The sequence below is a fragment of the Tachyglossus aculeatus genome, chromosome X1 (assembly GCF_015852505.1).
Source record: "Tachyglossus aculeatus isolate mTacAcu1 chromosome X1, mTacAcu1.pri, whole genome shotgun sequence".
In the NCBI taxonomy this organism is placed as follows: domain Eukaryota; kingdom Metazoa; phylum Chordata; class Mammalia; order Monotremata; family Tachyglossidae; genus Tachyglossus; species Tachyglossus aculeatus.
The window spans coordinates 17,290,708-17,313,882 of record NC_052101.1 but is presented as its reverse complement, the minus strand read 5'-3'; the positions used below and the strand labels follow the sequence as shown (position 1 = coordinate 17,313,882).

Sequence of the window (23,175 nt, the reverse complement as noted above, 5' to 3'; positions counted from 1 at the left end):
TTACTGTGCAGAGCACTGTACTAAACTCTTGAGAGAATAAAGTAGAATTGGCAAACATGATCCCTGCCCACAAGTAACTTAGTACCCAGTCCTCTTTTATTAAAACAAGAACTGGTGTGTATTTGTGTGTCTCTGTGTTTGTGTGTGTTTTCAGGTGGATAACTCCATCCTCATTGCAGACAGAAATTATACTCCCAGAAGAAAGAAAAATCACAATAGGCTTAATTTGAATTTGATGGCATAAGTAGCCCGAGTTTGTTACTGGGATAGAAACTAATATATATATTAGTTATATATATTATATATATATAACTAATTATATTAGTTATATATATAACTAATTATATATTAGTTATATATATCTTTGGTGACATTGCCTGAACAACTAAAAATGTCACAAAACTATCCTGATAAACAGTTCCTTTTACAACTAAAACTGCAAGGATACATGAACAAACATGTTCATCTTGTTCCTCTCACCAGCTGAACCTGGATATCCTGAGAGTTTGGGAAACGGCAACAAATTTCTATTTTCTACGTCTTATTTCTAACATAGCTCAAACGTCTTGATATGCAACATGTGGCTTCTTCAACATCTAGTGCAACCCATAAAGTTGGTGCATTTTGGAAACTCTAATGATTTGCCAAATATGCTAGAAACACAATCAAATGATCAAATTAGGATTATGAATTAAAATAGCATAGAAATTCAAGTATAAAATGTTTATTTTTTTTCAAGAAAGTTTTAGTGAGTTATCTGGCATCTTCATATGCACTGCCAATGCTAAATTAGCTCTTTGAAGAGAATCACAGTATGTGGTGCTTTTAAAAGGAATATAAAACCCACGAAATAAGATTTCTGACCCTAAAGTTCACAATTATAAGTGAGACTTTTTAATTACATAAGAATTGAAATGCCAAGTTAAAATAACTAAGAATTACCCTTGCAAAATAAAGTCAGTTTCTGTTGCAAAAACTCACAAAAACACTGAATAAATAAGCATTGAAAAGCAGAGGGAGTGAAAGGGAAATAGAATGTGGGTATCTGTTAGGCTAAATGTTGTTTCTGAAGAGTGAGGGTCTAAACCTAAGAAATAGCTTTACCTAAATTTGGAAATTTCTCGAATAAAAATGGGGGTGGGGAACTAAACCAAATTTTTTTCTGAAGCTGTCAAATCTATAGATCTATAGAGAATGATTATATTTCACAGCAGGCACTGAGGAAAAATTTCATGACATAAATTATTAATTATTCAGTTTTATGAAGAAATATTTTAAAACAGATTTCCTTTCCTTGATTTTTGCAAAGTTTTTTTTCCTCCATCCAACTCCCAAAACTTAAAATTCTGTCCTAAGAATTTGAGCTAACTCTAATGAAAACATTTATTGTGGTATAATCAGTAAAGCATATCAGATCTTTCAGTCATGATGTCTTGGTGCTATTCTAAGTCACATATCTTCCCTCATAGGTCAATTTCACCTTCGATGGCATTTTTGAGTAGGAAAGAAATACTGCTGGAGTGACAGCAACACTCCCGCCCTCTGCTCTACAGCCTTCCCTGCCACACAGCACTTGTGTATATTTGTACACATTTATTACTCTATTTTATTAACCGTGTGTATATATCTATAATTCTATTTATTTTGATGCTATTGATGCCCGTCTACTTGTTACGTTTTGTCGTCTGTCTCCCCCTTGTAGACTGTGAGCCCATTGTTGGGTAGCGATTGTCTCTGTTGCCAATTGTACTTTCCAAGCGCTTAGTACAGTACTCTGTACACAGTAAGTGCTCAATAAATACGATTGAATGAATGAATGTTGTTGAATCCTATTTGAGTAGACTTGCTTTTTTTTTTTTTGGTATTAGTTAAGCCATGCATTGTTTTAAGCACTGGGGTAGATACAAGCAAATCAGGTTGGACACAGTCTCCGTACCACATGGGGTTCACGAGTCTTTTCCTCATTTTACAGATGAAGTAGCTAAGTCACAGAGAAGTTAAGTGACTTGCCCAAGGTCCCACACTAGACATGTGGTGGAGATGGGTTTGGAACACAATTCCTTCTTACTCCCAAGCCTGTGCTGTATCCACTAGGCCATGTTGCTGTTCCTGATTGGAGCTAGGAATGGTGGGTGCCCTGCTATCTTCATGTGAATTCTGGTTTCCAACGCAACCACACCCAAGAAGGAACTCAGACAAGTCAGCAGCGCTGAATTGGAACATGAAACCTGCCTGTAAATACATTTGTCAGGGTAAGTGTCAAAGAGGCACTGTGAAACTTCTAATATGGGAAAGCCATGGCTGCAGCAAATAAGAGGGCAGCCAGAGGCCTTCTCTGTGATGGACAATTGGAAGGAGTGTAGCTTAATCTGAGCAAAGACATCCTGTGATCCAAAGACAAAGTTAGATAAACTCTATTAAAAGTATCCAAAGCTGTAACCCCTCACCCCTCACATCCAAACCATCACCAAAACCTGCCGATCTCAGCTCCGCAACATTGCCAAGATCCGCCCTTTCCTCTCCATCCATACCGCTACCCTGCTCATTCAAGCTCTCATCCTATCCCGTCTGGACTACTGCATCAGCCTTCTCTCTGATCTCCCATCCTCGTGTCTCTCTCCACTTCAATCCATACTTCATGCTGCTGCCCGGATTATCTTTGTCCAGAAACGCTCTGGGCATATTACTCCCCTCCTCAAAAATCTCCAGTGGCTACCAATCAATCTGCGCATCAGGCAGAAACTCCTCACCCTGGGCTTCAAGGCTCTCCATCACCTTGCCCCCTCCTACCTCACCTCCCTTCTCTCCTTCTACAGCCCAGCCCGCACCCTCCGCTCCTCTGCTGCTAATCTCCTCACCGTACCTCATTCTCGCCTGTCCCGCCATCGACTCCCAGCCCAAGTCATCCCCCGGGCCTGGAATGCCCTCCTACTGCCCATCCGCCAAGCCAGCTCTCTTCCTCCCTTCAAGGCCCTACTGAGAGCTCACCTCCTCCAGGAGCCCTTCCCAGACTGAGCCTCTTCCTTCCTCTCCCCCTCGTCCCCCTCTCCATCCCCCCCATTTTACCTCCTTCCCTTCCCCACAGCACCTGTGGGTTTGTACATATGTTTGTACATATTTATTACTCTATTTATTTTACTTGTACATATCCATTCTATTTATTTTATTTTGTTAGTATGTTTGGTTTTGTTCTCTGTCTCCCCCTTTTAGACTGTGAGCCCACTGTTGGGTAGGGACTGTCTCTGTTGCCAATTTGTACTTCCCAAGCGCTTAGTACAGTGCTCTGCACATAGTAAGCACTCAATAAATATGATTGATGATGATGATATACTCAGAGTCAACCAGCTTTATAGGAGGCACCATGGGCTAGTGGAAAGAGCACGGGCCTGGGGCTCAGAGGACCTGGATTCCAATTCCAGCTCCACCTCTTCTCTATTGTGTGACTTGATCAAGTCATTTAACTTCTCTGGGCCTCCTCAGTAAAATGGGAATTAAATCCTACTCCCTCTACTTAGACTGTGAGTCCCATATGGGACAGGGACTGTGCCCAATCTGAATGTCTTATATCTACCACAGTACTTAGTACAGTGTTTGGCACATAGCAAGCATTTAACAAATGCCATCATTATTTTCAGCCACATCTTCTCGTGATTGACACCATCACCAGCAGTATGATTTTGAAATGTGAAGTTCAGTGATACATGTTGATCTGCATTTATTTATTCATTGTGCACTCACTAGGCATTGAACACAAAATAGATATTTAATTTCTTTTTAAATGCCTGAATAGTTTGTTTTCCTCTACTATTTTAATCAGAAGGAGAAGAAGTGAAACAGAACAAGCAGGAGGTTAGCAGCATGCTATTTGAAATTCAGGCTAAAACCTGTTTCTTGAGGATCTGGCCTATTTTATGCAAAATATCTCACCGAGTGGTAGTTTAAAAACAGTTTGAACAGAACAGCTGCTGTTTGCATTTACACTGACAACCAGATCCTTCCCTCCAATTATGTTTATTGCTTTCTGTTGTGTACAAGATAGCATTGTTATCTGATGCACAACCCCTCTACATCAAAAGCAGTGGCAAGTGAAGGCACACTGATACATAGTTAAAATGCTACCTCCTGTCTCCCATCTTCAGGTAGCAAGTCAGAAATGAATGAATAAAGAAATCTTATTCAATATTCAGGATGTCACTAAATCTGTGGTTAAAACCATACCACTGGGTTAGTGAACAAGTTGAAGAAAATAGAAAGTTTTAGAAATAAAAAATGATTTAGGTGCTGGGGGAGTTTAGGAAGCACTTTAACATTAATAGTTTGTCTAAACTATGATTATTACATTTATTTAGACTGTGAGCCCCACAAGGGACAAGGACTATATCTGAGCTGATTTTTATTTTATCTTTATTCCAGCTCCTTACTAGCACTGTACTCAATGTTTGGTCCATAATTATTACTAGTAGTGGTAATAATAATAATGGCATTTGTTAAGTGCTTACCATGTGCAAGCACGGTACTGTGGATGGTGCAGAAAACAGAACTGTGGAACTGGCCATGATCTTTATGAACACATTCCTACCCATAATTGAATCACACCATCAGTGGCATTTTGTTCACATGAGAAGGATACATATGGATAAATGGATAGAGAAATGGTTACATACAAATATGTGTTCTTTGGGTCAAAATGCTCACCTCCAGAAATTCAAATAGAGTGATGGTTTATATAAACCAAGGAGGATTAATCAGTTTTAAGAGGACAAACTTGAGCTTGGACTACTGATGAGGACTTGATGTGGGATTTTCACATTATGTCAAATAAACCATCAAGGAATTCTTCAATCATTACAAAACTGGAATTAGTTCAAATATTGTATCTTTGTAAAAATCTAATTCCCGATTCTGTAGTCTTCCTAGCCTTCTCTTGCTTTATTTATTAAGTCTATCTCATTCCAAAAATAAATCTTAGACGACCGGTACACTGGATACACTTTACTTTCTCTGACTCCCTCATTCTCTCTTTCAACCTCATAAGGACATACCAGGATGCCCTCAATATGCCTACAAAATGTGGTTCCCTTTCATTAGTTTGCAAATGTCTTTAAGTAGCACTATATTTATAACGTTATGATCAGTCAAGCTTTAGTTTTTATCTGATGTGATCACAGAAAAAGAATAAAGTCCTGGAAAGATCTAGTCATTCAGAAGTGTTATATACTCAAACACTTGCCTTTTCAAGAACAACTGCATGCATAGAAATAGCATCTTCAACAGCGTTATCTCTGAACATAAGGACATATGTATACAAACACTGTGTATAAATATATATTTACACACCCCCACACAAGATTGACCTAGGAGCACACACGTTAAATAAGGAAACTCGAAATATTTTTTCCACACACTTTGTCAAGTTGAATGAATCATCTACCAATTGCCCAGTTATTTACTGAACATAGTTAAAAATTTATCAACAGCTGCTGAGGACATTATTGCTTATCCTTTCCATAGCCTTTCAAGGTCTGGAAAAGGGAAATACTAACAAATCCACTGCTAGAGAGACAGAGAAATGTAAGCCCCCATTTTAAAGATGGAGGAATTAAAGCCAGATGAAGTGAGACTGATCAGGAGGGCTGCTTGAAGGAGGATAACTCATAACTGCCAATTTAGGGTCCCTTCCTGGTATATTATTGCTGCATTTCCTCAATTTTCATGAAGAGGAGGATAGAACATTCTCCTCACTAAATAAAAAGAAAACAGCTCAAAAAGACCAAAGATAAATAAAAAAAGAGACACTGTAGGACCCTTCACTGTAGGCCCATAGTATTCACCATTTTCATAGTTATGTTGTGAGGACAAATCTGTGAAAATACACAACTCATTACTGGATCATGATGAATCCACTGAGCTGTAGTCCACCCAAACTGTTTCAGAATCAGGCACCTTTGGAAGTTGCCTGCATATCACTAAGGTACTATGCAGCAAGGTAGAGAGCCACATAGTTAGCCTTGTGGATTGAAAAAAAACCACTTGATTTTTCAAAGCTGAACAGGGAGTAGTAGAGGCAACGGGAAAACCAAGCCCATTAAAGTACAATCCTCTAGGATAATAGAACTCACTAACTTTTGTTCTTTCTCTGACTCCCTCATTCTCTCTCTTTCAACCTCATAAGTACGAACTAGGATGCCCTCAATATCCCTAAAATATATAACTGAAGAAAAATAATCTTACTTCCAGCTTAAAGAAGAGAAAGAATGACTCTATATTATTTAGTGAATTAATTACACATAATGATCCCAAATATCCACTCTTAGGGAAGACTTACTCAGTGGACAGGAAGTTGGAGGAAATTCTCCTGTGTCCTCTTCTCAAGCTCTAATGCTGGCAGCCTTTAAGAGTGTGAGAAATACAGGATCCAACTTGGCTGATTGATTAATTCATTGATTGGCTGCCACAGTTGTTCAGGAAACCAGCTTGGGTGGGGTGAGGGCACAGCTAATGACAATCCACCATCGTTCACAATCAAATGGAGACTATTTCCAAAGTCACTCCCTCTCAATTGATTTGTTTGTATTGGGAAATCAATCAATCAATCAATCATATTTATTGAGCACTTACTGTGTGCAGAGCACTGTACTAAGCTCTTGGGAAGTACAAGTTGGCAACATATAGAGATGGTCCCTACCCAACAGTGGGCTCACAGTCTACAAAGGTCTCACTCAGCCCTGCCTGCTCTCACTACCTAGGAAGAAAATCAGGGGCCACATGGGGCAGTACATGAGATTCATGTAGCATTCATACATGGGCTAGGTATTCTAAAGTGTGGTAGAGATTTATTGATCATGCTTGTGTGATAACTCATTTCAAAACCAAATTAAAGAGAAACATGATGAGATTTCATTTAGAAATTATTCACTTCATTCCTCATTACAATGAAGGCTTTTCCTCTAGTCACCTAGGCAGGGAATGCGCCTATTGTTATATTGTACTCTCTCAAGCACTAAGTACAGTGCTCTATACATAGTAAGTGCTCAATAAATATGATTGAATAAATGAATGAATGAATTGGAAATTTTAACTGCCAGTCGAATGGCAGCTGTCTCATATCTTCTCCCTCTTTTTGCCTCCCCACAACCATGGGGTAGCTTCAGACAAAGAACTAGGAAACTTTGCCTGATTGAAAAGAACAGTTGTAGAGTTAGAGCCAAATAAGGCTGCCTGAAAGGACATATCAATCAACCAATGATATTTATTATTTACTTTGTACAGGATGCAGTACTAAAAGCTTTGGACACTACAATACACCAGAGTTCATAGGCACTTTCCCTGCCCACAGGAGTTTAAGCACCTTGACAGGTATAAGGAGCCACATGAAGCTTTCCTGACCTTTCCCAGTAAGGGAGTGTAGACCTTTACATCTTGTAACTTTTTCTCAAGTTTGGGGGATGGAATGAACTGGGCTAGAGACAAATTGACTTCCCTACATATCAGGATGGGATATCAGGATGGGATGGAAGGAAACAGGAGAAGGGACATGGGGAAACAGATTAAAGGAGGAAAAGAGAAAGAAGCTGCAGTTTTATAGCTGTCTCAGCTACAGTGGTCCTGAGGAGGTACACCCTCTCGGGAAAGGGGAAATCCAATCACCTGATTGGTTCTGGATTATTTAATACTTTTTATTCACCTTAAAAGAGTGAGAGTTGAGGTTTCGCTCAACAGTCCCCCATCCCATTTCGTGTTGGGTTAGCCTTCTTTTTGACAATTTCATATTAAAAAAAATGGGTGGTATCAATCATCTTTCACTTCTTCCCTTGTCAAGATACAAAGGCAGCCAGTGAAGCACTGTTTTTGCAGTGACAATGAAGGCTTAAGGCCCAGGCCAATATAGTTCATAACTTCTGGTACCTTGGCTTGGGAGTCAGAGGTCGTGGGTTCTAATCCCGACTCCACCACTTGTCTGCTGTGTGACCTTGGGCAAGTCACTTAACTTCCCTGTGCCCCAGTTACCTCATCTGTAAAAATGGGATTAAGGCTGTAAACTCCACGTGGGACAGCCTGAAAACCTTATATCTACCCCAGCGCTTGGCACATACTAAGTGCTTAAAAATACCATTATTATTATTATTATTGGGAGCATTTTAAACTATGGAAACGTTTGGTTGTCAAATCCTTTGACACTCCTGAAGATTTCTAAAAATGTGAAAATCTTTTAAAGGGGCCTACTGATGTGTCTTCTGAAGAGAAGGATGCCAAGGAATTATAAAGTGGAGTGCTCAAAAATGGGTTCAAAAATGGGGCTGTGAAGGGTAATAAGAGACAAAAATTGAAGTATGCACACAAACATTTCTTCTTTCTGTTCTTAGAGTCTGCTTAACTGCTCTCACACTCTTACAAAGCCACTAATTTCTTCATATGTCAAAGAGGCATTACCAAGCCTTGAAGCTGCTTTGTATATGTTCTGTTCAGACTCTTCAAAATGACTTTTAGACTGTGAGCCCACTGTTGGGTAGGGACTGTCTCTATATGTTGCCAACTTTGTACTTCCCAAGCGTTTAGTACAGTGCTCTGCACACAGTAAGTGCTCAATAAATACGATTGATTGATTGATTGATCGACTGGGAGAGCCTTATTTCTATCGCTTGTCAAAAAACCTTTGGATACAATTACCTGCAAAATTTTAAACCTCCTGAGTGGAGACAAGATTTCTGATTGGTGAAAGAGGTCTCTGGCTGCCCCTGGTTAGAACACAATAAAGGAATAAAATGGCAGTGAAATAGTGAATAAAACTTGATTTATGATGAAGAAGGAAATCCTCTAAGAACACCAGTTCCAAGAAATACTTCGATGTTACCTGGCTGGACCACAAAACCTTACCTTCTACTAAGGAAGTCAGGAGGGTGACATTGGCTGCTTTCCTTCGACCTGCTGGCAAATTCAAACCCAACCTGTCCAATTTTTCTCTCAAACAGCGTCCGCCATTCTTAGATTTTGCTCTGTCAGAAAAGAAACCAAATCAACATTTGTTTTAAAAAAAGTTTTTAACCTAGTTAGGGTTCCAGAGACAGAGAGAGAGAGAGAGAGAGAGAGAGAGAGAGAGAGAGAGAGAGAGAGAGAGAGAGTGTATGTGCAGGAAGGCGAGCAATAATGTGTGTGTGTGTGTGTATGAACGGCTAGTGACCTCACAATAATTGGTCTTACCTTCTCAAAATGCCTCCTAGGAGAGAGGCATTGAGGCACTCGGGTGGGGAGAGGCGCCTCTTGACTTCAGCGATGGTCACTTTATATTTAGATGTGGAGCTGAGTAGAGACAAGCGGCCAGGGACAGAGCAAAACAAATCTGTGGGGTTAACCACACAGGTCCCACCTTGAAAACAAAAACAAAACCATGGCAAGTAAAGTATCAGCTAGTAAAGGGTATGACTGACTTTTGGAGACTTTTCTCATAACTTCGGCGACTAGTGCACCCAGGGTAAGCCTTCCAATAAACCAAGATCTTTCACTGAATGATCACTGTTTCACACCTATGACATAACCCCCCCCCCCCACCCCGCCCCAAGTCATCCTCTGGAAGTTGTGAAATAGTTCAACACAATTTCGTGTTTGTCTGTCCAATAGACACACTCCTCTGGAGGACCAAGCATTCCAAAAAAATTGAATCCTGAAACGCTCCTCAACTAACCTCAGGATTTCCCTGGAGAGCTAAGACTGTCCACTAGGCCAGTTTAGGCTGACTCTGATTCTCCCTGGTCAAGCAGAGGATGTTTCTTAGCTATTTCCTTCCCTCTGGAAGGCCCATCTCTTGTCGACCTAGGATACGCGAGGGAGTCCTGAGCCCAGATTTGGGATCAAATTCCTTCCCTCCGGGTTTCTCGCCAAAGAAGAGCTATGGCCCTGTGCTATCCATCGATACCCACTAGGTTGGGATGCAAGGGACACTGGGAGAGACCGAACGGGGTTGGAATGTGGAAACTGTCCTAGCGCCCTCCAAACAAGGCTAACAAGCGGGGCCGAACGGGTTGGAGACTTTCCCTCCGAATTCCTGATTTGTTGTTGTTTTTCTGGGTTGGATGTAGGCCAGCCAGACTCGGGGAAGACACCCGGGTGTAGTCTCGGGATGATGGACAAAGGCTGGGTAATGATCTCCAACTCTATAACCCACTATCAGCTAGGCATGAGAAGCAGGGCAAGTCTGCGATGTTCTGGTTGGTACTCACCCATCTCCCTCCCTCCCCAACGTCTTTCAGGGTTTATAATGGCACACCTCGCATCTCCTTTCTGATCCTACTTGTGCAATGGGCTGCGTCCGGACTGGTAGAAGCATATAAAGCTTCTTTAGCTCTCCTCTCTCTACTTCTTGGAGCCGGGGCTACCTGGCTTCTCCTCCCTTCTTTCCTTCTCTCCTTCCCTCCCTCCCTCTCTCCTCTCCACGCTCCCGAAGGGGCGGAGGGCCAGGATTAGGGTAGAATTTTTAGATCAGGTTCAGTAGTGTCCCGGGCATCAAACACTCTCAGATGTCGGTCCCCAGAGCTGTCAGCACCTTCAGCAGTGGAAACATCCCGAACCCCGGGGTCTGAGGTCGGTTTGAAATTCGGTTCCATGGATCCGGTCCTTGGCAGAAGGATGGGAGTAAATGAGAGAGATAGAAGAGAACCAGCCCCTCCCCAATCCTCCCTTGTAATGGCCCTCGCCGCGTTTAGGCTGCTATGATAACGACCTTCGGCTCCCGGTACCGCATGTCCAGCTGGGTGAATTCGGCCGGTTCACACCACCAACGTTTTGAGGAATGCCTGGAAATCAGAAGATTAAAGCAACTCTCACATGAACACACGTTGACACATCTGTAATTCTCCTGGTCGGGTACATTTAACCGTCACATTCCTATATCTACCTCTAAGGACATTTGGATTACATCTCAATGCAGTCTCTTGTCCACTCGTTTGCTCTGGGAAATAGGGGTGAAAAGAGGGAAGTGAGGTGGAGTGATTGCCTTCGGATCTATAGTAGATTGTGTCTCTATTGGAAAACATCCTTGCCGCGCTGTTTGAAAGGATCCAGAGAGTGACGAGAACTTAAAAACTGAAAGACTAATAATTCAGCATTTCATCGATTCATACATATAGCACTTGTCTTATTATGAATCAGCTCTCCCACATGGCTATGGCCTGTGTTTGCACAGCGCTTAGTGGCTATGTTCTATGTATCGTGCATTTAAAGTACATTTTATACACATATGCCTGCACGTTGCCTAAGGATTTATTTTATATTAGCGATTGGCAGCCACTTGAGCAGTTTGTATTTTATTTTTTATGTCACGGAATCTTTAATGGGAATTTCTCTTACTTTGCTTCTGAGCACTTTCGCAGCTTTGGGGAATCTCTCCTACTCCCCCGAAGATTTAACAACTGGTGAAGTTGGTAGTAAAGTAATTAATAATGACAATAAAAATAATAACAATTGTTAAGCGCTTACTATATGCCAAGCTCTGTACTAAGCGAAGGGATAGACATAAGCTAATGAGCGCCCACAGGAGGCTCATATTCTAAATAGGAGGGAGTCAGTCAGATAATCTTATTTATTGGGCGCTTACTGTGCGCTGAACATTGTACTAAGCGCCTGGGAGAGTACAATATAACAACATAGCAGACACATTCCCTGCCCACAACGAACTATCCCCATTTCGCAGTTGAGAAAACTGAGGCACAGAAAAGTTAAGTAACTTGCCCTAGGTCACATAGCAGGTGGTGGCGGGGTTAGAACCCAGATCTTCTGATTCCTAGGTCCGTGCTCTTTCCACTAGGTCATATAACTTCTCAGTAAAGAATCTGAGCGTGGCTCAGAAGTAAGAGCACGGGCTTTGGAGTCAGTGGTCATGGGTTCAAACCCCGGCTCAGCCAATTGTCAGCTGTGTGACTTTGGGCGAGTCACTTAACATCTCTGTGCCTCAGTTGCCTCATCTGTAAAATGGGGATTGACTGTGAGCCCCCCCGTGGGACAACCTGATCACCTTGTAACCTCCCAAGCGCTTAGAACAGTGCTTTGCACATAGTAAGCACTTAATAAATGCATTTTATTATTATTATTATTAAATATTGGAGGTGTGTACGCAGGGGTGGTGGAAGACTAACTGGAAAGGAATAATAATAATGGTCCCTATCTCTAGCCAATCACATTTATTGAGCGCTTAAAGTGTGCAGAGCACTGTACTAAGCGCTTGGAAGAGTACAATATAACAGAGTTGTTTCCTGCCCGCAACAAGCTTACTTAACAGCCTTTAGGCAGTGGAGACAAACACGTCAGGAGTGATGGAACACTAAAACATTAAAACATACAACTGAATTTAACGCGCCTTTTGGGTTAAGGGTTAAAATGGCGTATGTATGCTACCAGAGGGCGTTGCTTGATAATCTAGGGCTTTCTATTCTAATGAAGGGAATAATGCAACCTACAGTAATTGTGTTGTTCCGAATGCTTGGGATCTTGCTTACCCGGTGAAATACTGTGAATAAGGTAATTAATAATGGTGCCAACAATCAAAATGTTTGGCTTCTGTGTACCTAAACGAAGGCATTTTCGGCTCAGATTTTAGGGGGAAAGCCAACTAGCAGTAGATTTATTCTCCTTCCCCGGGCTTTTCTTACACTGTTTTTCTTTCTGTTCGTGTCTGGACGAGACCCAACCCCCGAAAAGAAGAGCAAGAGCTGAGAGCGGACCCCGAAGAAGGAGGAGAGGAGGGTTAGGGGTATAGGATGGGGAAGCCAGAAGGAGCATCTTCAAGGTGAGGGGAACAGTATAATTCCGCCTTCTCTTCCCTCCTTCCTTCATGCGCTTAATACAGCCAAGTCGGAGCTTAGTAAATGTATTCTCCCTCATTCCCTCCCGGAACTTTGAAGTTCGTTTCTAGAAGAAGGAAGAGGAATATACTCAACTCCACCCTCTCCAGATTTGCCTTGGAAATGGCCCCCTCCCTCCCAAACCACCACCAGTTCCAAAGTCATCTCATCCCACCCTCGCTCTTTCCTAGACAGGATCATTAATATCTCCTCACTGGTTTCTGCTCACCAAGCGTCTCGTTCCCTCTCAGCCGGAGATGGCCCCCTCCCTCCCAAACCCCCAGCAGTTCCAAAGTCATTCCATCCCACCCTTGTTCTTTCCTAGACAGGATCATTAATATCTCCTCACTGGTTTCTGCTCGCCAAGCGCCTCGTTCCCTCTCAGCCCTCTCTGCCGGGCTGGCGGCGGGGCTGACATAATTAGAGATAATCTTGGGAGCAAACGCACTGTTCTGTTCGCCTTACAGCCAAACAGATGTTTACAATTCAAATGAAAGAAATACAAGCGGCAGGGATTTTTTTTTTCTTCATCTCTAGTGATCGCTCGTTTTCTTTGACATTAAAAATGTGTAAGTGATTACTGGAGTTTCCTGCCTCTGCAGGTTCTGCAGCTAGATTTACGGGAGGTATTTGTGTTAGCTGAGATTATACTGTCTCCCACTTCCCAACATACACACACACACACATACACACACACACACTGGAAACTGCAGGGGCTATTAATTGTAGTAATTAAACAGCAATCAAGGGGGATTTAATTGACTTCAAATAGGCCCCTGATATGGCGACAACGGTTTTAATTGCGCTCCATTAGGACGGCACGCGATTCTAGGTATTACAGGATTACTGGGTCCTCATACGCGTCTTCAATAGAAGAGCATCGAGAGGCAGAACAAAAGAAAGGAAACAGCGCTGGAATATTGGGGTCTATTAGAGGATGGTTTGTTTTGTTTCCTTTTTTAATCCCCCTCTGTCCCTGCCGGCAAAATATTCTGACACGAGTTTCAGACTAGAAATGGGGAGAAAAATTGAACAGGTGAGAAGCCTCGAGAAAGGTCAAATACAGCCATGGCTAAGATACCTTTGATGAATTATTAGGTATTTGAAGGAAAAGATAGGGATTTAAGACGGTCTCTCCCTAATCATTGGGGCGACCCTCAAGTTAAATGGGAGTCATTGTGATCGTCTGCGAGTACCAGCAACACTGGTAATAATAATTACGGTATTTGTTAAGTGCTTACTATGTGCCAAGGACTGTTCTAAGCGCTGGGGTAGATACAGGGTAATCAGGATTAACGCATTTAATCCCCATTTGACAGAAGTGGTAACTGAGGTCCAGAGAAGTGAAGTGATTTGCCCAAGATCACACAGCAGACAAACGGTGGAGGCGGGATTAGAACCCACGTCCTCTGACTCCCAAGCCCGTGCTCTTTCCGCTAAGGCAAGCTGCTTCTAGTAGCATTTGTAGTAATATTCATTTATTCAATCGTATTTTTTGAGCGCTTACCATGTGCAGAGCACTGTACTAAGCGCTTGGGAAGTACAAATCGGCAACAAATAGAGACGGTCCCTACCCAACAACGGGCTAGTAGTCATACGAATGGAATGTATTGAACCCCTACTGATTGTACTAAGCGTTTGGGAGAAGCCAAATCAACCCATCAGTGATATTTATTGACTGCTTACTCTTTTCAGGGCACTGTGTTAAGCGTTTGGGAGAGTACAACAGAATAAATGGACACAATTCCTGCCCTCAAGTTTACAGACACATTTCCCTGCCACGAGGAGTTTATAATCTCGTGCAGAATACTAGGATGGATGGAACAGTGGTCTGACTCACCGTGGCATTTTCCCATCAAGAGTATATTCCTTTCGTCCCACCATAGGGAGCGCGCACATTTTATACATGCTTCCATGGCCTGTGGCCTAGGGTAGGGAGAGTAGGGTGAGGCGTATCCCGTCCCCTCCTCTTGCAGGTTCACGGCTGAAACAAACAGTGCCTCTAGGAGAAGTAAGGTGTTGATCCTAATAGGATGCGATTGCACTTGCATCCTAACCAGAGCTAGGTTGCGCCTAAGAACCCTTGCCATTGTTTGGGAATTGAAAATCTCTAACTGCCCTTGCGATGGAAGGCAATTGAAGCAGAAAGGGGACCAGAGAAATCTAATCGAGTCACTGCTACATCTTCACCGACCCTCGGCTGGAGGAAAGTGAGGAAGGGAGCGCCCTGGCCCGGATGCTATTGACAGATTTGGGGCAACCTGATGCTGTGCTTCTTTTAAGGAAATATTTTTGTTTTAATCAAATAAGATCTGACAATGTTTGTAGCGAGGCATTAATGCCTTAGCCTTCGTGTGTCAGTCACCTCTAAGCGATTTGACAAACGCAAGATCTCTTAAAACGTGCAGAGTTCAGATCATATTAATTCCCCAAAAATGTTTTGATTCAAAGTAGTTTGTATTTTATGTTGCCAAGGGCAATCAAGATAGAGCCGTTGCCGGTAGCCTGGGTCCCTCTCTCTCTATTTTCGTGGCCCAGGGGCTATAGCGGTATTTAAACTTCTGAAATTAGCCTGGGGCTGGAAGGCAGAATGATCACAAAGTGAAACAAGAGCTTTTTACCCTCTTTTTCATTCTTTTCCTCTCGCTCTCTCTCTTTTTTTGGAGTTTGCCATCACGATTTCATAAAACGACAAAGGGTCAAGTGTCACCGTGTTGCCTTTTAAAATTCCAAATATTTACAGGTGAAATCTCCTTCTTGAAAATCATTCCAAAACAGGCTTCTTAATCTATCCCGCAGTCGGGGCTGGGGAAGTAAGGTACTCCAATGTTATATCATCATCATCATCATCATCATCATCATCATCATCATCATCATCATCATCATCATTATCTATTCCTGATGTCGCATCTTTGGTTACAATGATTCCTAATTTATTCACCCTGGGGCATGAAAGGAGAAGGAGAATTTCTAGTAACAATAAAAAAATCCTGAGAAGATTCATGAAAAAGAGAGAAAGAGTGGATTTTCTTTTTAAATGATTAAAAACACAGTCGACTACTGTAAATAGGCGCTTCATTTCTTCTGGAGATGTCTTTTGAAACAGAGCATCTGAATATTCAACGAAGGCAAAGCTCCCCTCTGTCTGTACAACATTAATATGATCTCTGCAGAATTTGGTACTCAGAAATATTAACATATCAAAGCGGGCGCCCGAGGCTAGAGAAGCTATCGATACGAGAGCACTAGGTAAAGTAAAGATTATTGGTTCTGATGGTTAGAGTGGCGGAGCTCGGGGCTACGGCTCGCACCCCATTAACTGACAGTGATAGCACAGGGTACACTGAATCCCATTCGGTAGCAAATATTTTATCTAGCTAGTAATTACCTCTCCGCCGCCTCTACCTTCGTGTACACCCGTTCTCTTTCCGACCCTCATTAAAAGCAGATCTGCACCGCGCACTAACTATGTCAGGGAAATGTCACTTGGCTCTTCTTTAAGAGAGGAAGGATCAACTTTTCGATGTTCAAGATGCCTCCCCCGAACAGGAAAGAAAAGTCACTCCCACCTTCCCCGCGCCTTTGGAGATTTTCTTCTTCTTGGGGGGAACCTTTGGAAACCCCTTGAGATCAAGTCTACAGATCTTAGAGATTTCAAATGGTCGGTAATGAGGATGGGGAGGAAGGTGGTACAGTTCTAAGACTGTGGATGTCCATTCTGCTTTACGACCGCGGGTTGGGGTGGGGGGAGTAAAAGCAGTGGATGCTACTGGAATTCAGGATTAAGCCGTTCAAAAGAGTGGGAAAGCCTCGTATTCTTCTCCCCCATCCCCTAAAAAAACCCCTCTTCATTGGGCCTGGTCATAATGATTTAAGATCAGGGAAGAAAAAGTGATCTAATACCGTTCACTCCAGGTGCGCCAAAAGAGTTGCTTCCGCCCCTGGGTTTGTTTGGAAGGGGAGGGGAGACAAGCACTCTGCGCACCACGCACTGCCCCGAACTTGAAATCACTGGGCCAGTTGGCTGCAGGGGAACCGGATTCCTCAGGGAAATCGGTCTCAGCATGCCCGGCAGGATCCTATTAGAAGACTTTCTCGATTTGCACGGGAATTTTCCTTTGCTTTTTATATCTATCGATGCTTAAATACCTCGGTCGCCTTCAAGACAAAAAAAAAAGCAAACAACAAACTAATCCCCCCGCCCCCTGTAAAATAAATAAATAAATAAAATCAACCCGGTGGTCGCATCTTGGCCCCATTCGGTCCCGTTGATAACCGGGCCTCTGGACAAGAACTGGAGAACGCTTACGAAAGGGAGAAGAGGTGGGGGGCGGAGGGAGTAGAATCCAGTCAAATAGTCCCATCTTCTTTCTCTTTCTTTGTTAAAGGGTTTCGAGCCCAGTTTTCGGAGATGCAAATAATAACACTTCCATCTTAGCATCTTATGGGAATGACACTTACCTGGAGGTGGGCATATACGAAACAGTTCCCCCCTCCAAAGAAATCCCTTTCGTGCCCTTCTGGTCTAAGAGGACAAAGTGAGATTACTTGGCGGCCCTCAAGCGCACAATATCCGTATAACAGAATGGCCCAACCTCCCAACCTTCTTCCTTTCCTGAGGCTGAGAATTTTCCTATATGGCTGCATTATGCGATCCGATCGATATCACCCTGGCGTTACTGCCAATGTATATTTTTTTTAAGGGAGGCGGCTAAGGGAAGGACAAGGAAAAGCCAAACACTGCAACAGCTACTTCTCTCGGTAGCGGCGAAGGAATCTAATTAGCGGCGCTGTCCTTCAGCACCATTTTCCCTTTCCAAGCTGACTCGTTGGAAACCCAGCGCTTACCTTGCAGATGCCACCCCTCTACCCTCTCTATTTCAGGCTAAACGCCTTACCTGCCTCCATTTCATTCCTTTCTTCTCCCCGTCCCTCCCACGTTCCCTGTCTTTCACTGTCTTGGGTGGTTTAAGAGATCTCATTCTTTGGTCTGTTTCAGGATTTATCTCCTGAAAGTAAAGCTTGTTGGCCACGTAACTCCAGACTCCGCATTCCTCTTTTGAATCTGGGGGAGGGGCACGAAGGGACATATTTTAAAATATCCCTTTGCTCTTCAAAAGAAATGGAGAGAGTCTAGGAGGAGCTCAAATATCTCTCTGGGTTTGGCAGGGTTCGGCCCTCTCCTCGCCTGCCACTCGAAGGAAAATTATATCCCAACCCAGGACAACGCCTCCGTTTTCAAAGCACAAAAAGCGCACTCGCTCCTCTTCCCTGCATTTCTGTGCCATCGCACAAGAGCATAACGCTGGAAAACGGCTGAGGGGGGTAGGTTTGCCCTTGCAGCTTCGAGTCCGGACGATAGGATTTGTGTTCGTTAGGAAGATGAAGTAGCAGCTGGCCCCTCTCCCTTGTCTAAGGTTTGACCATTGAGCCCGCTGCCAGACTGGGCCCGACTCACGCGTGCAGCGAGCTGTGATCTTTGGCTAATGCAACACCTAGGTCGCACTGGCTCCCCACCGTCCCCTTTGTCAGGATGGAGAACTCAAGGCGCGGATCAGAGAAGGAGTGAGCTATTCAGGCTGAACAGAAAAGCTGGAGGGAATGGGGGTGGGGAGAGAACAAGTACTTTCCAGCCCAAGCTTCCCTTCGGAGCTTGGTAACTCCGGATTCAGATATTTTCGTTAACAGATGGGAGGAAAGCTTTTATCCCGTCCGGTTAACACCACCCCTCCCCTCCCCCATGAAGAAAGAAATGTTCAGGACACTTAGGAGATGGAGAGTGGCGTTTGGACGAGCCTCCCCTGCAGCTTTCCAGGACGCCTTGCTTACCATCCTTTCAGCCTCAACTTAACACCATCGCCTGCAAATATACAGGCGGTGACTGGCACATTTGGGAGCTTAATAAAACTCGAAATTCTGTTTGGCAAGATAGTGTTCCGGAGAGGTGCGGGGAGGGAGCCGGAGGCGATTCTCTCTAGGATCCGCGCTTGGGGCAAATCATTCGTCCGGCCCCCAGATCGCCTGAACCAGGTTCGGACTTCAGACTGGTTTCTGCTCTCAGGAAAATTTGCAAGAGTTTTTCAGGGTTTGTTTTGGGGTTTGGTGTAGTTCTTACCCCCTTCGCCACATTGAAAGCCCTGGCTTAGACAAAACATGGAAGGTGAACGGTTGGTGTGCATTTCTTTTTCGATTCGAAAGACGGGCAATCTTAGGATTTACTTAGCAAAGGAGAGAGGAGAAAAAAGGATGCAGAATCTTACCTCTTCTGATCACCCCGCCTTGTCCGTTGAGAACAAGCCCACACTGAGCTTCCACAGATCCCTTTAATAAAAATCAAACACAGACACAGATAGATGTCAAAACTGGTTGGGCCTGTCCCCACCAAATACCCAGGTCTATTTTTTTGTTTTGTTTTGTCTTTTCAAGGGCGATGAAGATTGAACAGCAATTCTCAGTATGAACATGAACGCCATCACACCTCGTTGATAGGAAAGGGGGATCCAAACTGATCTGGTCATTCCAGGATTCGGTCGCCACTGAGGTGTGCATTTAAGGATGGGGAATGAAAACAACAACAACAACTACTACAACAAAAACTCGCTTCAAAGCGCGATCATTCCTATCCGGGAGCTTCCAGCTCCCGAGCTGCTACCCTCTGAGCTATCCATCGCGGTCCACATCCCATACCCAGATGGAGCAGACAGAAGGCCGTGCGACGCGCGGCCAATGTCGCGGTGCTAACCAATACCTACATGACTGTAGCTCGAAGGAAAATACCCCACCCAGACGACTCGCCCCCATATTTCCTCTGCCCATTTTCTGTTTCAGATACACTACCGATTTAGAAATATTATGAGCTGTACTTCGGGGAACAGCTCACCTATTTTTAGGTTGGGGGAAAGAAATAAAAAACTTATGCTCAATGGAAATGTGTTAAAACCTCATTTTCCTTTACAAACAAACGAGGTATTGGACATGAAAGAGAACTTAAGGGTGTTAACCTACCCAACAGCCCGTGAAGAATTTAGTAAATGCAGAGAGAGTCAGCGCATAATAAAAACCTACTTTACAAAACAACCTTTACAGTCCTGGCTCCTTTTCGCCTCTCCATTTTCACCATATTGAAGCAGACCTTACCCCCCCTTCCCACTCTCGGACACCCCCCTCCCCCTTTCCCCTCTCCTTTTCAACCCACTCACGGGCTCTTTCTCATTTTAAATGTTCTGCCTTAAAGTGATTATCAAATCAATATGAAAAAAGAAAAAACTTGGAGCCTGGGCATAAATTAGAGCGGTGATGGGAAAAGGTGTGACAGTTTCCTTTGTTGGCCATGGCAAATCTTTTTAGGCCCCTCAAAGGTGGAGATGAAGCCCCAAGACTGTTTGCATCTGTCAGGCAGACTTAAACCGCCCAGCAAACTATTGCCCGTTCACTTAAAATTCTGTGCAGGGAAAAGTATATTTACATTTGTTGCATTTGAAATGAGGCATCTGCTGATGAATGTTTTTAAAAGGAAGAATTAAAAGGAGAGAGACCGGGTCCCCCCTCTTTTCTCCCCCAATCCTTTAAAAAGTAGCGAGGATTTTCTCTCTCTCTCTTCCATTCTGCCAACCAAACCCAGGAAAATGGAAAGAAGCCCTAAATGAACTTGCTGCTGGTAAAGAGAGAAAGAAATAAACCCAGGTTTTGCTGCTTTCCCGGGTCGCCTCGATTTACCCTTCTCCGTTCCAGCAGGCATGGGGAAGACTTGAAGTTCTAACAAGAGGGGAGGGGGATGAGGGCCCCAAATTCTATACGACATGTTCGAGGTAATGGGATATGGAATCACTCCAAATCGACAAACTGCTTTTCCCCCACTCTTGCGCATCGTTAAGATGTTTATTTTCCATGAAGAAGCGAATCTGCTTCCCTCTGCTTAACAAACTTTTTTCTTCTTCCCCATAAGTAAAACATGTTGTTTGGTCGGATGACATTGCATAAATGACCAGTTGAATGGCACTAAGTCGAAAATTGGATAAACTACGGTGTTCTTTTGCACAGGATTTGCTCTTTGTCTGGTCCTAGCAAATGTTCTAATCCCCTCTTTTGAAAAATGGCAGGCTTTGTGCCTCGCACAGAAAAAAAATTTGTACAGATACAAAAAAATCAGCAGCAGACGCGGTTATAAAAAGGAGTAAATAGGTTTTAGTTGAGCTAAGCAGTGAATGGCACCTTTTTTTTTCCCCGAGACATAAGGGGATCGTTGTGGAAAATGTAAAAATGCCCCTGAGCGTATAAAATTATTGAGTGAATTTCAATGTAGAAAGTCAAGGTTTAGGGAGCCCCCTCGGCTCCCCTTCGAGCAGACCGAAGGGCTAACGTTCTATTGTTAGACCTAGAAGGGCCTTTTCTTTAATTTTAAAATAATCCCTTGCTCGAAGGTAAATGAGGGGAAACGATTTTCAGTGCGTAACAAGGGCTCTCCTACGTCTCCAAACTTCAGCTTTTCGAGTCTCCAACCCTCGTTGTGGGAACTGAGACCGAGGCGAGATTTGTGGAGACGGAAGAAAAGACTGGATGTGAGTACGGTACCTTGCAGCCGGGTAAAGGAAGACGAGGCTGTTTTCAAGGTCATATTTTGTTCGTTTGTTTTAAGGGAGGAGGTAAAGAGAATTACACCCGGGACGTTAAGTTGCTACTCCCCAATGTAGAGTGCGGGTGTTTGGAGAGGGGTTGGGGGCGGAGATGGGAGAGAGGGATAGATGAGATTCAGAGCGGATTTTTCAAATTTATTTTTCCTAATCTAGAAAATGAGAGGACCTGGTTCATTGGCTCTGAAATCGCTCGCTGTCTAGGCACGAAGGCGGATCCACCTCTGGTCGTGCGCCTGCGTCTGGAGAATAGATGCGCATCCAGACCCGCTTATGGAGCGTTTTGGTTTGGCCTTTATTTTTTGCTTCAGGAGATCGCTGTGGTTGCTATTTAAGTTTTCCGGGCAGTTTGGACCGGTTTGAACGCAGGGCATGAGGGACAGATTTTTCTTTCTCCCCCCCCCCCCCCTTTATTGTTGTTTGTTTGTTTGATGGACGGTTGGCATATACACACACTCTCACACAACAGAATTGAGGGAAGAATGGGTCTACGAATGATATGGATGGCCACCAGCTAATCTCTTCTTACTGGATCGTGTTAGATAAAGACTGCAAAGAGAGACCTCTTGCTTTTCAGGACTAGATCACGGTGAACCAATGCAAATTCATGGTTTGAGTCCCTGGCAGAAGGACACTAATTCAGGTGACAGTGACTTTGTCCAATGAGAGAGAATGATTCCTGTCAGAATGGTGACCAATTTCCCTAAATGCGTGCGTATGTGTTTGTGTGTGTGTGTGTGTGTGTGTGTGTGTGTGTGCGCGCGTGTTAGAGAGGGAGACAGAAGGGAAAGAGAAGGAGGGAGGGAGTTCCTCAAAGTTCCTGAAGTGGAAAAAAACCCAAAACGATTGAAGGAGCATCCATTAAGGGCGGGTGGGTGGAGAAGCAGTATGTGGGGGGAGGAGAAGGAGGTGGAGAGGGGGGAGAAAAATCCGCTGCATGCTTATTTACCTGTAAATCATCTGCTCCCGAGGCGGCCAGCCCCAGGCTGGGTCCGGATAGGAGTCTTTGATCTGGGTGCATCCCATACTGGGAACCGTGGCTCATAAGAGACAGGTCGTGGCGGCGGTAAGCATCGAGGCAGCCCAGCTCTCGCCTCTGCTCGTCCAAGCAAGAGGACTTGAGCGCCCGGGCATTGTGCAGGTTAATAAAATCAGTGGGTTCCCCGTGGTGGATCTGCTGGTAGTACTGCTGCGAGTGGTGGAGCGAGTTGAGGGAGTAGGCGTCGGGGTTGACTGCAGGGTGGCTGTGTTGGAACTCGTAGTGGAAAGATTGGTGGTGGAGAGGGGTATACTGGTGGTTGGTGGAGAAGTACGGGGAGGCGAACTCGGTGCCGGTGGTAGAATAAGTTAGAGGAGAGGAGGAGGAATAGGCGACGGTGGAATTGGCTACCGACTCCAAACAGCCAAGCTGCATCAAACGGTAGCTGTTTGATCCGTCGTGACGTATCTGGATGGAAGAGGGGGGAAAAAGAGAGCGAAAAAACTTGAGGTTCGTCTTTTTCCACCACGGAGCGACTCTTCTTCCCGGCCCTCGGGATGGCTCTGTGTGCGTGTGTGTGTGTGTGTGTGTATGTGTGTGTGTGTGTGTTTGTGAGAGAAAGAAAGTGTCTGGAGGTGCGTGCACCACACGCATACATACACACACTCACGTACACGCTCTCACACCCGTATTTATAGCTGTACAATCAACCCACAACCGACACTTGGAGGAGAGA

The 23,175-nt window shown here is 44.0% G+C and overlaps 1 protein-coding gene across 1 annotated transcript in view; it reads right to left on the bottom strand.

The window, feature by feature from the left end:
- Positions 1 to 23,175, bottom strand: part of TFAP2D (transcription factor AP-2 delta) — a 51,329-nt gene that overhangs the window by 27,020 nt on the left and 1,134 nt on the right. Inside the window, exons 2-5 of the mRNA XM_038740120.1 lie at positions 22,410 to 22,907; positions 19,091 to 19,151; positions 9,199 to 9,364; positions 8,875 to 8,993 (exon numbers count right to left, since the gene is read on the bottom strand). Of these exons, the coding sequence (XP_038596048.1) occupies positions 8,875 to 8,993; positions 9,199 to 9,364; positions 19,091 to 19,151; positions 22,410 to 22,907 (844 nt within the window). The remainder of the gene's footprint in view (positions 1 to 8,874; positions 8,994 to 9,198; positions 9,365 to 19,090; positions 19,152 to 22,409; positions 22,908 to 23,175) is intronic.